At 42.0% G+C, this 18,226-nt stretch overlaps 1 protein-coding gene across 1 annotated transcript; it reads right to left on the bottom strand.

Moving 5' to 3' along the window:
- Positions 1–431: 431 nt before the first annotated feature.
- Positions 432–16,390, bottom strand: LOC136874132 (ejaculatory bulb-specific protein 3). Its single transcript, XM_067147691.2, has 2 exons — positions 16,158–16,390; positions 432–724 (listed from the first exon to the last, which is right to left on the bottom strand). Exons 1-2 carry the CDS (start codon positions 16,354–16,356, stop codon positions 528–530), a joined length of 396 nt encoding a protein of 131 aa, XP_067003792.2. The 5' UTR covers positions 16,357–16,390; the 3' UTR covers positions 432–527.
- Between the last annotated feature and the right edge of the window lie 1,836 nt (positions 16,391–18,226).

Raw genomic sequence — 18,226 nt, 5'->3', positions numbered from 1 at the left:
TAGGCTTCTTCGTTGGCCATTGGCTGCAGCTCAAACTCTCAAGGATTGACGTTCACTAAACCAACCATTGAAAATGTGTAACCTAAATCTAGTGGTAACCCACGTCTTGATCCCAGCATACGCCACTGATATTTTCCTCATGCAATTTAATTTTTGTCAACCTTTCAGCTACTGAGAAAGAAAATATGTCATCAAGTGTGCTTTTTATTCGTTAAAGGTATTGGTCCTCCCTTATGGGTTGCCCAGTTGTATTTCTTCTTAAAATAATAATTACCACAACCAGGTTTTGTAACAGGCAACATGAAGCGTAGTACTGAGCTAAGACGTGTGCGTTAGGAGGTTCTAGGTGCAATGTACGTCATGAAGGACATGTGCATGGTCTAGCAAACAGAGGGATAATTATTATGTAACATAATATAATTAAAGAAATCTACTGTGCGTGATGAATTTATTCAGTGTAGATGGACAGCAATTTCATTATATAATAATCGATATAATTATGTTTAGTGGTGAGACGTCTTCGTAATTTACAGTTTAGTGGCGAGAGTCCCTCCCTGTTGCTGGTACTTCTTCTTGTAGATACCATCAGGGTCGTACTTGGCTTCTAGTTTGTTCCAAATGTCAGGCTTGTTGTCGATCAGGTAGTTGATCACCTTCTCGGTACCACTCTTCTGCTTCTCCGTACACTTGGCACAGTCGTTAGTCAGCGCGTCCGGCACGTTCTCTGGAAAATGGAAAAACACATCTTGTTACTCTACACGCAATGTTCAGCTATACGAATACAGTAGAAACCCTGTAATCTGAATTTTCGATTAACATGAACCGAATTCGTGATAAGAGGTAAAGATCCCAGTTACAATATAAAGAAATGATTTTATCACAGTACTGTCCTTTTAATTGGTTATTCAAGCAAACATTTACGGAATAGAAAATTTCTTTTTCACTTATCTGCAAGACTCCCCCAATATTGAGACTCGTACATAATATAAAATACAGTTAAAATAAACCAACAGCCTTGCTACTAAAAGCCGGCCCCGTGGGGTAGGAGTAGAATGCCCCCCTCAATCAATCGCTACTGATCTGCACGTAGGGCAGACGCCCAAGTGGCAGAAACCTATCTGTTGAAACCTTTTCTTAAATGATCGCAAAGAAATTAGAAATTTATTGAAGTTATTGATAAATTATTCCAATCCCTAACTCCCCTTCCTATAAACGAATATTTGCTCCAATTTGTCCTCTTAAATTCCAACTTTATCTTCATATTGTGATCTTTCCTACTTTTAAAGACACTACTCAAATTTATTCGTCTACTGATGACCTCCCATGCCATCTCTCCTCTGACAGCTCGGAACATACCACTTAGTCGAGCAGCTCGTCTCCTTTCTCCCAAGTCTTCTCAGCCCAAACTTTGCAACTTTTTTGTAACGCTACTCTTTTGTCGGAAATCGCCCAGAACATGTTGAGCTGCTTTTCTTTGGATTTTCTCCAGTTCCTGAATCAAGTAATCCTGGTGAGGGTCCCATACACTGGAACCATACTCTAGTTGGGGTCTCACCAGAGACAAATATGCTCTCCCCTTTACATCCTTACTACAACCCCTAAATACCCTCATAACCATGTGCAGAGGTCTGTACCCTTTATTAACAATCATATTTATGTGATTACCCCAATGAAGATTTTTCCTTATATTAATACCTCGGTATTTACAATGATCCCCAAACGGAACTTTCACCCGCAGTAATTAAAACTGAGAGGACTTTTCCTATTTGTGAAACTCACAACCTGACTTTTACCCCCCGTTCATCATCATAAAACTGCCTACTGTCCATCTCACAACATTATCGAGGTCATTTTGCAGTTGCTCACAATCTTGTAACTTATTTATTACTCTGTACAGAATAACATCATCTGCAAAAAGCCTTATCTCTGATTCCACTTCATTACACATATCATTGATATATAATAAAACATACAGGTCCAATAATACTGCCTTGAGGAATTCTCCTCTTAATTATTACAGGGACAGATATAGCTTCACCTACTCTAATTCTCTGAGTTATATTTTCTAGAAACAGAGCCACCCCCTCAGTCACTCTTTTGTCAAGTCCAACTGCACTCACTTTTGCCAGTAGTCTCCCATGATCTACCCTATCAAATGCCTTAGACAGGTCAATCTTGATACAGTCCTATTGGCCTTCTGAATCCAGGATATCTTGCTGGAATCCTACAAGTTGGGCTTCAGTGGAATAACCTTTCCTAAACCCAAACTGCCTCTATCAAACCAGATATTAATTTTGCAAACATGTCTTATATAATCAGAAAGAGTGCTTTTCCAAAGCTTACATGCAATGTATGTCAAACTAACTGGCCTGTAATTTTCAGCTTTATGTCTATCACTCTTTCCTTTATATACAGGGGCCACTATAGCAACTCTCCATTCATTTGGTAAAGTTCCTTCATGCAAACAATAATCAAACAAGTACTTCAGATATGGTACTATATCCCAACCCATTGTCTTTAGTATATCCCCCGAAACCTTATCGATTCCTGCTGCTTTTCTAGTTTTCAACTTTTGTACTTACTTTAAATGTCATTGCTGCCATATGTAAAATTTAATACTTCTTTAGCCTTAGTCACCTCCTCTGTCTGGACATTATCCTTGTAACCAACAATTTTTACTACTGCTGACTGAATATTTCTGCCTTTTGAAGATCCTCGCATACACACTCCCCTTGTTCATTAATGGTTCCTGGAAATGTCCTTCTTGGAACCTGTTTCTGTCTTAAAGTACCTATACATACTCTGCCTCTTACCCGGAGCCCCGGGTTCGATTCCCGGCCAGGTCAGGGATTTTTACCTGCATCTGAGGGCTGGTTTGTGGTCCACACAGCCTACGTGATTACAATTGACGAGCTATCTGACGGTGAGATGGCGGCTCCGGTCTAGAAAGTCAAGAATAACGGCTAAGGGGATCCGTCGTGCTGACCACACAACACCTCGTATTCTGCAGGCCTTTGGGCTGAGCAGTGGTCGCTTGGTAGGCCACGGCCCTTCGGGGCTGTTACACCATGGGCTTTTTTCTTACAACTAAAAACCACCCTTGTCTGCGTACCATATGACCTTGCCGTGGTGTGGAGGCTTGCGCTTCACAATGAAGCAGATAGCCGAGCCGTAGGTGCAACCATATCGGATGGATATCTGTCGAGAGAACGGACTAATTAATGGTTCATCGAAAGGGAGGTAGCAGCCTTTCGGAAGTAACAAGGGCGGCAGTCTAGATGATTGACTGACAAGGCCTTGTAATAATACTCAACATGGCTTAGCTGTGTTGATACTGCTACATGGCTGAAAGCAACGGGAAAATACAGCCATAACTAAGTCCCGAGGACATGCAGTTCTCTCCGTATGAATGGTGTACTGATGATGACTTCCTCCCGGGTTAAATATTCCGGAGGAAACTAGTCCCCCATTCGGATCCCACGGTGAGGGATACACGAGAGGGGGCTATCATCAGGAAGATACTGTACAGTAGATACTACTGTAAAATTTTGCGAGTCGGAGTGTGGCATGTTAGAAGTTTCAATCGTTGTGCTAGGTCAAAGACTCTGAAAAGGGAGATGGATAGACTAAAGTTAGATGTAGTTGGTATAAAAGAAGTGCATTGACAGGAAAAGCAGGATTTTTGGTCAGACGACTACAGAATTGTCAACACAAAATCAGACAGGGGAAATGCAGGAGTTGGTTTAATAATGAATAAGAAAATAGGACAGCGCGTGAGCTACTACGACCAGCATAATGAAAGGATTATTGTTGTCAAGATAGATGATGTTTGTTGTTTAAAGGGGCCTAACATCAAGGTCATCGGCACCTGTCAAGATAGACACCAAACCAATGCCCACTATAATAGTGCAGGTCTATATGCCTGCTACTTCAACGCATGATGAGTAAATCGAAAGAATATATGAAAAAATAGAATACTAAATACAATATGTAAAAGGTGACGAGAATCTAATTGTGATGGGAGACTGGAATTCATCGGTAGGCCAAGGAATGTAAGGTAATACAGCAGGAGAATTCGGATTGGGACAAAGGAACGAAAGAGGAAGTCGGTTGGTTGAAATCTGCACCAGTCACAATTTAGTCCCTGCTAATACTTGGTACAAACACCACAAACGACGGCTGTACACATGGGCGAGACGTGGAGACACTGGAAGGTATCAAATAGACCTCATTATGATTAGGCAGAGATTCAGAAACTATGCGTTGGATTGCAACACTTTCGCAGGAGCAGACGTGGACTCTGATCACAACTTGTTGGTCATGAAATGCCATCTGAAGTTGAAGAAATTGAAAAAAGGGAGGAATCCATTGAGACGGTATCTAGAGAGATTGAAAGAGAAGAGTGTGAAGGACTGTTTCAAGGAACATGTTGCACAAGGACTAAATGGAAAGGATGAAGGAAACAAAGTAGAAGAATGGGCACTCATGAAAATGAGGTCAGTAGTGCTGCTGAAGAGATGTTAGGAAGAAAGGAAAGATCAACATAGAATCAATGGATAACTCGAGAGATACTAGACCTGATTGATGAACGACGAAAATTGAAGAACTAAAGAAAAAATGAAGAGGGCAGAAAAGAATGCAGACGATTAAAGAATAAAGTGGATAGGATGTGCAGGACAGCTAAGGAAGAATGGCTTAAGGAGAAGTGCAAGGTTTTAAAAGTTGTATGTTGCTAGGAAAGGCAGATGCTGCATACAGGAAAATCAAGTAAACTTCTGGAGAAAGGAAAACTAGGTGTATGAATATTAATATACCGCCGGGCTGAGTGACTCAGACGGTTGAGGCGCTGGCCTTCTGACCCTAACTTGGCAGGTTCGGTCTTGGCTCAGTCCGGTGGTATTTAAAGGTGCTCAAATACGTCAGCCTCGTGTCGGTAGATTTACTGGCACGTAAAAGAACTCCTGCGGGACCAAATTCCGGCACCTCGGCGTCTCCGAAAACCAAAAGAGTAGTTAGTGGGACGTAAAGCAAATAACATTAACATTTTTATATACCAGATAGAAAACCACTTCTAGGGAGAGAAGACAAGGCAGAAAGGTAGCAGAAACATATCCAACAATTGTATCAAGGTAAGGACGTAGATGATATGGTTCTGGAACAAGAAGAGGCTGTTAATGCTGGTAAAATGGGTGACCCAATTTTGAGGTCAGAATTTGACAGAGCTTTGAGAGACCTAAATAGGAACAAACCACTTGTAATTATTGATGACATTCCTTCTGAACTGCTGACTGTTTTAGGAGAAACCAGCATGGCGAGGTTATTCCATTTAGTGTCCAAGATGTATGAGACAGGAGAAGTGCCACTGACAAGTGTGAAAACTACCACATCATTAGTATAGTTTCTCACGTCTGAAAAATTCTAACACGTATTATTTACAGAAGAATGGAAACACAAGTTGAAACTGAGTGGGGGGAAGATCAATTTGGCTTCAGAAGAAATGTAGGAACACGTGAAGTAATCCTGACTTTTCGTCTGAACTTAGAGGGTCGAATTAAGAAGGGCAAGCCTACATACATGGCGTTCGTAGATCTAGAAAAGGCATTTAATAATGTTTATTGAACCAAGCATTTGATATTCCGAAGGTGATCGAAAACAGCTAACAAGAAGGAAGAATTATCTACAATCTATATACAAATCAGTCTGCAGTGATAAGAATCGTGGGCCATGAAAAAAGAAGCAGCAATTCAGAAAGGATTGAGGCAAGGCTGCAGTTTATCCCCTTCCTTTTCGATGTTTGTTCAGAACAGGCAGTAAAAGAAATCACAGAAAAATTTGGTAAGGGAATCACAGTCCAAGGAGAGGAAATCAAAACCCTGAGATTTGCCGATGATATTGTTATTTTATCTGAGACTGCAGAAGATCTGGAGAAATTGTTGAATGGTATGGCCGGAGTCTTGGGTGAAGAGTACCAGATAAAAAAATAAGTCCAAAACAAAAGTAATGGAGTGCAGTCGTACGAAGTCAGGTGATGCAGGAAATATTAGGTTAGGAAATGAAGTCTTAAAACAAGTGAACGAATACAGTTACTTGGGTGGTAAAGTAACTAACGATGGCAGAAGTAAGGAGGACGTAAAATGCAGGTTAGCACAACCAAGGAAGACCATTCTTAAGAAAAGAAATTTGCTCACTTCGAACATTGATATAGGAATTTTTAAAAATATCTTTGAAGACTTTCGTTTGGAGCGTGGTATTGTATGGAAGTGAAACATGGACGATAACTCGCTCAGAAAGAAAGAGAATAGAATCTCTTGAAATGTAGTGTTACAAAATAATGCTGAAGTTGAGATGGATAGATAGAATCACGAATGATGTGATACTGAATCGGATTGGTGAGAGAGTTGTGGTTAAATTTGATGAAAAGAAGAGGCAGAATAATAGAACAAATCTTAAAACACCCAGGACTTGTGCAGTTAGTTTTTGAGGAATGTGTAGGGGTAAGAACGATAGGGGTAGGCCAAGGTATGAATATGACAAGCAGATTGGTGCAGATGTAGGATGCAGAAGTTATGTGGAAATTAAAAGGTTAGCACAGTATAGGGTGGCATGGATAGCTGCATCATACCAGTATATGGACTGATGACTCAAGCAACAACAACAACAACAGTGTAACATCTATTATCCGAAACAACTAGGGAGTGAAGGTGTTCGAATAAATGATTTTTCGGATAACCGATAGATTACGAAGAAATTGATATTAAACACAAAAAATCATACATTTTATATCACACGTTTTACAAATAACCTTATATAAAGTAATTCATTTATGTGAGCCTACAGTTTATGAAAATAAGTCCAAAATTTTGTTTTGTTTCAGAGCTGAGACTCGTTTCATTTTGCCGCTAAATCTCGCCATCGTTTTAAGGACAGCATCACTTTTTTATTCTTCTTGTTCTAACGACTTCATGCCCGCCTTAAGGCAGTGAAAGGCTTCCTCACTGGATGGCAAGTTTCCATCTTCACTGCCAAGTACACACGCAAATTCTGTAATGGCCTCACTGTTGCTTGTAATGTCTGATGTTTTTTGAATTTCCCGAGCTAAGCACTACTCTTCAACTTTATCGGAAAAACCGAGAACAACGCGTCGCCATTGCAAATAGCACAATTTGCCGACTGCAACGCTTTCGGTTAACAGATGTTTTGGTTGATTGGTATTCGGATAATCGATGTTTTACTATATATCAAAATTGTTATATGACAGCTGAATTATTCATGAACACTTGTCCTAGTCCATACAAATGGTTTCTGAGTACAATACGTAGTTAATTAAATTCCAGTGTACTGTCGTTCAAATAGAAGTCAAGCTTGCAATTAGTTAATACGTATTACACTGACTGACAGAGCAAATGCAACACCAAGAAGGAGTGGTTCGAAAGGGATGAAAGTTGGGGAAAAAAACAGAGACGGCACGGACGAATAATTGATGTTTATTTCAAACCGATATGCAGGTTACACAATGCGCACGGCATCGACTCAGTAGGATGTAGGACCACCGCGAGCGGCGATGCACGCAGAAACACGTCGAGGTACAGAGTCAATAAGAGTGCGGATGGTGTCCTGAGGGATGGTTCTCCATTCTCTGTCAACCATTTGTCACAGTTGGTCGTCCGTACGAGGCTGGGGCAGAGTTTGCAAACGGCGTCCAATGAGATCCCACACGTGTTCGATTGGTGAGAGATCCGGAGAGTACGCTGGCCACGGAAGCATCTGTACACCTCGTAGAGCCTGTTGGAAGATGCGAGCAGTGTGTGGGCAGGCATTATCCTGCTGAAACAGAGCATTGGGCAGCCCCTGAAGGTACGGGAGTGCCACCGGCCGCAGCACATGCTGCACGTAGCGGTGGGCATTTAACGTGCCTTGAATACGCACTAGAGGTGACGTGGAATCATACGCAATAGCGCCCCAAACCATGATGCCGCGTTGTCTAGCGGTAGGGCGCTCCACAGTTACTGCCGGATTTGACCTTTCTCCACGCCGACGCCACACTCGTCTGCGGTGATTGTTACTGACAGAACAGAAGCGTGACTCATCGGAGAACACGACGTTCCGCCATTCCCTCATCCAAGTCGCTCTAGCCCGGCACCATGCCAGGCGTGCACGTCTATGCTGTGGAGTCAATGGTAGTCTTCTGAGCGGACGCCGGGAGTGCAGGCCTCCTTCAACCAATCGACGGGAAATTGTTCTGGTCGATATTGGAACAGCCAGGGTGTCTTGTACATGCTGAAGAATGGCGGTTGACGTGGCGTGCGGGGCTGCCACCGCTTGGCGGCGGATGCGCCGATCCTCGCGTGCTAACGTCACTCGGGCTGTGCCTGGACCCCTCGCACATGCCACATGTCCCTGCGCCAACCATCTTCGCCACAGGCGCTGCACCGTGGACACATCCCTATGGGTATCGGCTGCGATTTGACGAAGCGACCAACCTGCCCTTCTCAGCCCGATCACCATACCCCTCGTAAAGTCCTCTGTCTGCTGGAAATGCCTCCGTTGACGGCGGCCTGGCATTCTTAGCTATACACGTGTCCTGTGCCACACGACAACACGTTCTACAATGACTCTCGGCCGAGAAATCACGGTACGAAGTGGGCCATTCGCCAACGCCGTGTCCCATTTATCGTTCGCTACGTGCGCAGCACAGCGGCGCATTTCACATCATGAGCATACCTCAGTGACGTCAGTCTACCCTGCAATTGGCATAAAGTTCTGACCACTCCTTCTTGGTGTTGCATTTGCTCTGTCAGTCAGTGTATTTATAGAAGAACGGAAAAACCATTGAAGCTAAGTTGGAAGAGATCAGTTTGGCTTCAGAACTAATTTAGGGTCACGAGAAGCAATCCTGACTACGTCTGATCTTAGAGAATCAAATTAAGAAGGACAAGCCCACGTACATGGCATGGCGTTCGTAGATCTGAAAAAAAGGCACTCGATAATATTGATTGGACCAAGCTATGTTGAGACTCTGAAGATGATCGTAATCTGATACCGAGAAAGACTTTCAATATGTACAAAAATTAGTCTGCAGTGAGAACAATTACGTGCTATGAAAAAGAAGCAGCAGTCCATAAAAGGAGTTTGGCAAGCCTGAAGTTGGTCCCTTCCCCTTTCCTTGTTAATGTTTATAAAGAACAGGCGGTAATGGAAATCAAAGGCGAATTTGGATAGGGAACCACAATCCACCTCTATATATTGTTATTTTATCTGAGCATAAAGAAGATCTGGTGACATTTCTGAAAGGTATGTGTACAGTCTTGAAAAAAAGAAATACAACAAAAGTAATGGAGGGCCGTGGAACGAAGTCGTGTGATGCAGGAAATATTAGATTAGGAAATTAAGTTCTAAGCGAAGTACATGAATGTTGTTACTTGGGTAGTGAAAGGACTTACTTTGGCAGAAGTAAGAAGGACATAAAATGCAGACTAGCACAAGCAGGATAAGCCATTTTTACTTAAAAACTGCACACAGCGAACATTGATAAAGGAATAAGAAAGATGTTTTTGAAGACCTTTTGTTTGCAATATGACATTGTATGGAAGTGAAACATGGACAGTAACTAGTATAGGAAGAAAAAGAATAGAAGCTTTTGAAATGTTGTGTTACAAAATAATGCTGAAGGTGAGATGCGTAGATCGAATCGCGAATTAAGAGATACTGAGTCGAATTCGTGAGAAGAGAACGATTTTGTGAAATTGAACCAGAAGAATAGATAGAATGATACTCTCTTTCTGCTAGGGGCTTTACGTCGCACCAACACAGATAGGTCTTATGGCGACGATGGGATAGGAAAGGCCTAGGAGTTGGAAAGAAGCGGCCGTGGCCTTAATTAAGGTACAGCCCCAGCATTTGCCTGGTGTGAAAATGGGAAACCACGGAAAACCATTTTCAGGGCTGCCGATAGTGGGATTCGAACCTACTATCTCCCGGATGCAAGCTCACAGCCGCGCGCCTCTACGCGCACGGCCAACTCGCCCGGTGATAGAATGATAGGACACATCTTAAGATACTCAAGACTTGTTTAGTTAGTTCTTTTTTTGTTTGTTTTTTTGCTAGTGGCTTTACGTCGCACCGATGTAGACAGGTCTTACAGCGATGATGGCATAGGAAAGGCTTGCCTGGTGTGAAAATGGGAAACCACGGAAAACCATCTTCAGGGCTGCCGACAGTGGGATTCAAACCCACTATCTCCCGGATGCAATCTCACAGCCGTGCGCCTCTAACCGCACGGCCAAGTCGCCCGGTAGTTAGTTTTTGATGGAAGTGTAGATGGTAAGAACGGTAAGAGTAAACCAAGATATGAATATGACAAACAGATTGGAGAACATGTAGGATGTGGTAGTTACGTAGAAATGAAATTGATAGCACGATATAGGGTGACATGGAAGACTGCATCAAACCATTTTATGGACTGATGACCCAATCACGACATGACGGTCACTTCGCATCATATTTACAAGGGCTTAAGTCTAACCTGCTCATTACTGTCCTAGAGTAGTCCAGCTTTAAGTAGCCTACCATCACTGTAGCAATGAGTAAAACCAGAACAAGCTTGTGGCTTTACAATACAGTTCATATCGAAAAGCACAGCCATAGAACCTCATGCTTTGCCTAGAATCGAAACCGCACAAGTGTGATATTTAATTTCAAAAATTCCACATGCAATGGCCAGATTTTGAACCGTAGCCGCCTTTGTGAGAAGTTAGTGACATTGCCACACATCTCTATTGACTAAACCTCCTCAAGGTGTGGGCGGTAGAATAATACCCACGGTATCCTTTGCCTGTCGTAAGAGGCGACTGAAAGGGGCCCCAGAGTCTCTTAACTTGGGGGAGTGAGTTGGCGACCACGGGGCCCTTAGCTGAGTCCTGGCATTGCTTCCACTTATTTGTACCAAGCTCCTCACTTTTTCATCTATCGTACCCGGCCTCCCTTGGTCAACTCTTGTTTTTTTCCGACCCCGACGGTATAAGGTTCCCGAGGCCTCGTGGCCCCGGTCTTTCTTTGGCCGGTACCTTCATTTTTCAAAGTATCGGACCCCTTCCACTCGCTTACCTCTGATTAGTGTTAATAGAGGATGGTTGCCCAGTTGTACCCCCTCTTAAAACAATAATCACACTTGTCATGGCCAACGCCAACGGCCGTAGCCGTGTTGAAATACCGGATCCCGTGAGATCTCCGAAGTTAAGCAACATTGGGCGTGGTCAGGAGTTGGATGGGTTACCACGCGCTGTTGGTGGGGGTAAGGGAATGGAGGAGCGGAAAGGAACTGGCCACCCTACCGCACGTAAACTCCGGCTCAGGAACACCTCTGCGGAGGTTCGGACCTGCCTTCGGGCAGAATAACCTTTACCTTACCTCATGACCAACCGTTCGGCTATGTTGGCATGGAAACAGAATGTTGTAAGAAAATTTCCGAATTCAATTTCCTTCCCAAAACACATCATTGATAGAGATTGTGTAGACTTACTACGTTAGGTATACTATAACTTAACTCGGTTGTCGGTCTCATAGGATAATATAGGCCTACATTCATGCACAATAACATAATTATGGCAAAACGTGTAACTGCGATATGAACATCATTTAAAGGATATCGTGGAGAGGAGTAGACGAACCTGCCCTCAACTGTCTATTGCAGAGTGAGTTGGCTTTGCGGTGTAGATTATGTAGCTATGAACTTGCTAATTCGCTTTCGGAAGGTTCTGAGTTCGAAACTTACCGTCAGCAGTGATGAAGATGGTTTTCAGTGGTATTCCCTGTCACACATCAGGCATACTCCGAGGCCGTATTACAACTGAGGAGCGTCTGTTCAAAAGGCGCTATTTTAGCCATAATAAAGTTTCAGAAAAACGCAAGGAAACGTATAATAAAAGCCACATGGAACGTACCTATGATCGCCTATGGTACTACTTTCAAGGAATTACATATTTCTGGTCTGGATTGTTCATTACTGGGGGCCGTATTTCTATGACAAGTCATATCTTTTTCGTTAACATTATATCGTGTGGTCTTGTATTTTCAACACATTTCCAACCATGATAATAAAAATTAAACAGGTTTTATTGGGCAAATAAATACATATTTAGACTTTTTCTGGCATATCTATATAAATAAAGTTGTAGGAGGTCCGCTGTCTGTAATTTCGTTTGTTTTGCCAATTCTTCAGATATTTATCCGTTTTAGGTCAACTCAACACCGAATCGGTGATTTTTAATTTTCGTGTCTGTCCGTTTGTCTGTCTGTTTGTCTGTTTGTTCCACCATCACGACGAAACGGCTGGACAGATCTCGACCAAACGTCATATTTACTGTATACGCATCCCGGGGAAGGTTTTGATATGCATATAATTTTAAAATCTTTGAATAGCCTGGGTGTTTATAGGAAAACCCGAACGGTTTTCCTCCATTTTCTCTTATACTATTGTCTTTCTCTAAACGCCGTGGTTTGTATTTAAACGTCTCTTCATTATAAACAACTTTTGTTATGTTCATAATTTCCCTTACTCTTCAAATGACGGAGAAAATTACTATTTTCTGCGGGTATCATGCTCTGCATTGAGTGACCGACAGACCGACAACGAACCTACAGGTTAGCATGGTAACGTCTCTGACTGCTTGCCAGCAGGGAAGTAACGTATTGCCATCTTCGTCATCATTCCTGTAAATTTGTGGTTGTTCCTTGGGTAGACTTCTTATCTGTTTACAAAAGAATCCCTGCACCTAAATTTCTCCTCTGTTACCGCTTTCTTATATCCTTAACTCATATCAGCATAATTTATAGAGGGGCATTTGAATTTTCCAATACATTCACTTGGTATTTACATATTATTGTCCTATCCGGCTATCCTTAGTTATTAACCTATTTTCTATTAATTTCAACTTTCTTAACTGTATTATTTTCTTACTCCGTACATATGCGAATGCTAATCCCGAAGCCTGGACACTCTTTCTTTGAGTAAATATTCTAAGCTCTGCAAATGTATAACTTTTGGCCCCGGAAGATATCGGAATATTGGTGCAATTTTATCGATAGTGCAGACCCTAGTTTCAGGATAATTGGTGGCTAAACGGTAAGTCGTATCACAAAGCAGAAAGCACATCGCCTTTCATTTTGTGGGGGAGAAGGGGTCTTAGGACTTTTTGTCGTTTTTCTACCCCTTATATGTTAAATAAGCTGTAATTCTCCATTTCAAGTTAATGTTGTACTTTTTGCACGTAAATTATTTTCCAATACATTCACTTGGTATTTACATGTTATTGTCCTATCCGGTTGTCCTTAGTTATTAACCTATTTTATTTTAATTTCAACTTTCTTAACTGTATTATTTTCTTACTCCGTACATATGCGAATACTAATCCTGAAGCCTAGACACTCTTTCTTTTGAGGAAATATTCTAAGCTCTGCAAATGTATAACTTTTGGCCCCGGAAGATATCGCAATATGGATGCAATTTTAACGACGCCCGTTAAAATTTGATTTGATGCCGTAGGTGACCTGCGCGTCGTGATGAAGATGAAAAGATGATGGAGACGACACATACACCCAGTCCCCGTGTCAGGGGAATTAACCAATTACGGTTAAAATTAACGACGCTACCTGGAATCGAAACCGGGACCCCTGTGACCAAGGGCCAGCACGCTAACCATTTAGCCATGGAGGCGGACAATTCTGCAGTTATTTGTCTGTAGATTTCCAGAAAATTTTTCGAAATGATTTAACTCTATTCAAGTACGCTCCCGTTACATCACGTGATGTTAAAATAAGTTTTCTCGCTAAAAGACGATACTCAGCAGCAACAGGAGAGTATTCCCATTCAACAACCTTAAGATGCATGTGGTCATAAATTGTAAAAAAAAAAGAAAATATGATAATGGAGACTAGATCAGGTATGACATATTCATCCAAATAACACATATTTTCAGTGTTGCCAACTCAGCGGATTTTCCGCCAAATTTGGCGGATTTTTAAATGGAACAGCGGATACATTTTCCATTTAGCGGACGGCGGATTTTTTGGACGGATTTTCAGACTTCTTTTAGCGATTTTTATCACCACGAGAAAAATGTAGAACTTAGTACGGCGTAATAGTTTACTTATTCCTATTGTATTGAACTTAGGCTGCATACTACCACTCGTTTTCTAGACCAGCTCTAGCCCACAGCCTCAGTCAGAATTTGTTACAATCGTTACTGAACTCTTGATGAACCGAGTAGTGTCGTATTTGATGACGTGTTTCTTTTGACATCATGTTCTTTTTTGTACGTCAATATGTCGAAAGAAAAGGTTAAAACGTAGTCAGATATTTCGTAAAGAGTAGTTAAATAATTAAACTTGAAAAGACTAGTTCGTTGGGCTTCCCAGTGATCTCAAATACCGACGGTGCGTCTATTGGCAGTGGAATATAAACGCAAAATTGTTTGACATTAATTATTGCCGCACTTATTGAAAACAATGAAAACAGTAATGAAAGTGAAAATAACTTTCTAAATAGATTTGAAAATTTCCGTATGGCCCTTGCTGCTGTGAACTGCCAGCATATTCTTTGAAAAGGCTTCATATGAAGCAACAGGACCTCAACTCAGCACATCTGCTTCAGAGCATATAGTGCGCGGAGGAGAAGATGATGAACCCCTGTTCTGAAACTGGTGAGTGTTCAGTTAATCTCTTTTATTAAAACAGCTGGGATACGCTATTTTGCTTCAGTTTGAAATTTAACGGAATTTAGCGGATTTTCAACTAAAATTTGGGGGAGAAAATATTTATGGCTTGGCAACACTGCATATGTTGTGTATAACGTTAAATTGATTGAATATTATTCAGCGAAAATAACTGCTAGTGTGATTAGCTGCCAGCCCCGGAGACCCGGGTTCGATTCCCGGCTCTGCCACAAAATTTGAAAAGTGGTACGAGGGCTGGAACGGGGTCAACTCAGCCTCGGGAGGTCAACTGAGTAGAGGTTGATTCAATTCCCACCTCAGCCATCCTGGAAGTGGTTTTCTGTGGTTTCCCACTTCTCCTCCAGGCAAATTCCAGGATGGTACCTAACTTAAGGCCACGGCCGCTTCCTTCCCTCTTCCTAGTCTATCCCTTCCAATCATCCCATCCCCCACCAGGGCCCCTGTTCAGCATAGCAGGTGAGGCCGCCTGGGCGAGATACTGGTCATTCTCCCCAGTTGTATTCCCGACCCAATGTCTCATGCTCCAGGACACTGCCCTTGAGGCGATAGAGGTGGGATCTCTTGCTGAGTCCGAGGGAGAAACCAACCCTGGAGGGTAAGCAGATTAAAGAAAGAAAATAACTGCAGTTTTTATGTCTTATACAGAGTCCATCATTGTCTAGGAGTATGCAGTGTAACCTTAATGATTTCGTGAACTATTCAGCATTGTGGTTGATTTTTAGGTTAAGTATTTCGAAGAATTAAAACTATTTTAACGGTACATTAATTGCAGCCTGTAGCGATGGTAACAAAATGTGTTTTAGTATGTAATGTAGGTCTACATACTGCTCATTAAATCATATTTTGTATTTTTTTGTTCTTATTTACATGGTTTTAAGTCACAAATGCATGCATATTTCACACATTTACAGGTCATAGAAATCCACCCCCTACTCATGACATACGATAGTATTTATCTACTGCAATGCATATGGACGAAATACTAAAAGTATTTGTGAAGTGGAAAAAGCACGTTTTCAACAGACACTCCTCAATTAAGGCCACGGCCTCTATCCACCTACTTCAAGAAATTCCCTAACTCACCGTCGTCGAAATCCTAAATAATCGAGCGAATTATCCGTGCTGTTAAGGTCGCGCAGCTGTGAATTTACATTTGGGAGATAAGTTTAGTGGGTTTGAACCTCACTGTCGGGAAACTCTAAGATGGTTTTCCGTGGTTTACCATTTTTACACCAGGCAAATGTTGGGGCTGTAACTTAGTTAAGGTCAACGCCACTTCCTTCCCACTCCTAGCCTTTTCCTATCCCATCGTCGCCATGAAACCAATCTCCGCTGGTGCGACGTAAAGCAAATTATAAAAAAAAGATTAAAAACCGAATGCGACCGTGCGACATTAGGGCGGCAATAAAAAGACAGTTGTCTACTTACTCTTAAGTTCTTTGCCATCAGGGGTACAGCCACGGTCAGTATCAGCGAGCAGACAGTCCACGTACTTCTTGAGCAGACGGTCATTGCGGAGGATCTCGTCCAGATCGATATTGTCCCATTTATCCGTGTACTTCTCGTCGGCTACGGATAAGGCTAGAATAGCCACAAGTACAGAGATGACGAGAAATACTCGGTTCATGTTGCTTGGTCTTATGATGTCCAATGTCTCTGTCCTAACAGACAGACCTATTTATATGACGAGCTTCTCACACATGGTCTGATGAACTTCCTCCTCCGTCCATCACCTCCCTCCTACCTCAAGGTTAACACCTACCAGGTATCCTGCTAAATTATTGGTAAGGAAAATATTTACACACGGGCACAATGTTTCTGTTCTTCTCCTTGTACGGAGGGGTAATTAGCATTTCATACCAAGAACTCTCTTTTCCGTTCGCATAGGAATGACGCTACAAGACGGTAAATAACTCAGTGGAGACATAACATTCATGATTTTTGTACGGTACAAGAAACTTTTCTGTCTTCTGAAACAAAATTTAGCAATATTCAAAATAGAAGTGACGAAACAGTAGTTGTTCAAATCTGAAAAAACCTGAAGAGAGATTATAGCTCACAGTGTATGTAAGCATATGTCCGACTTTTTGGCTGAATGGTCAGAATTGACGCCTTCGGTTCAGAGGGGTCCCGGGTTCAATTTCCGACCGGGTCGGGTATTTTTACCGCTTCTGATTAATTCTTCTGCCTCGAGGACTGGGTGTTTGTGTTCGTCGCAACACACTTGTCGTCACATTCAGACAATACACCACACACACTGCCAACCACCAAAGAAACACGCAATAGTGATTATATCCCTCCACATAAGGTTGGCGTTAGAAAGGGCGTTCAACCGTAAAACAAGGCCACCTTCACATGTGTGACAACTTAGCAGCACGATTCCAATAAGATGAGGGATAAGCGTCAGAATAAGAAACAATGGCATTGTATATGTCCTTCTTTTAACTCTCAGTTGGGACGGCTGCTTTTTACGGTACTGCTGAATTTGAAATTATTTATATGCAAAAAACAAGTAGCTCTCGCCTTTTTCTGTAGAGTTTCTGAATTTCTGTACAGTATGATAAGAAAAATTGTGCATTCTAACCAACATCGATTTTGGTCACCAAAACGTGAATCTATGTTTTAAGTTGTGCGGCAATTTATCGATTCTACGTTCTTTGTAAAAGACTGATATAGCAGAGAAATGGTGATCAAATTATTTTTCTAGATTTTTGGGAAAGCTTTTGAAGCTTCAGTTTACTTTCCTTTTCTATTTTCTTCTGGGTTAGTATTACTTATTTAAGGTTTTGCTGTGACATCATTGAAAACATACTTTTAAAAGAAACAAGTCCAATGAACAACAAGATAAGGAAGTTTAATGTTACAAAATAAATGATAACAGTTAAAGTTTAATACTCCAATCAAGGTTTGTAGATCTGAGAATGGGAAATAGCTCTCAGCACACGTAAACCAGTTTTTTCTATTTACTTTACGTCGCACCGACACAGTTAGGTCTTATGGCGACGATGCGAAGGAAGCGGCCGTGGCCTTAATTAAGGTACAGCCATTTGCCTGGTGTAAAAATGGCAAACCATGGATAACCATCTTCAGGGCTGCCGACAGTGGGGTTCGAACCCACTATCTCCCGGATGAAAGCTCACAGCCGCACGGCCAACTCGCCCGGTGCGTAAACCAGTATATGAGAAAATGTGTGTAGAAAAACAACTTGACATCTATAGTATGCGATGATATGAGACGTTTTCGTAAGATTGACTAAATTTTTCCATGGTGATTGAAAATAGGTCTCATGGCTTCTGTCACAGCACTTGGAAGTGGGTGTTTGTGCTGATAACTATTACCACTCCATGACACCTCACCTTTTGGGCACAACAGATGTCGGTATGAACAGAAAGGAGTGACCGTGTATATTAACGCGCTACGGCTATGGGGCCAAGCTCTGCATTTGGGAGACGCGTGGGTTCGAATCCTACTGTCAGCTACCCAATAGATTTTCCATT

Source organism: Anabrus simplex, chromosome 5 (assembly GCF_040414725.1).
Source record: "Anabrus simplex isolate iqAnaSimp1 chromosome 5, ASM4041472v1, whole genome shotgun sequence".
NCBI lineage: Eukaryota > Metazoa > Arthropoda > Insecta > Orthoptera > Tettigoniidae > Anabrus > Anabrus simplex.
The sequence above is the reverse complement of the archived record's forward strand: the minus strand, read 5'-3'. Positions and strand labels throughout refer to the sequence as shown.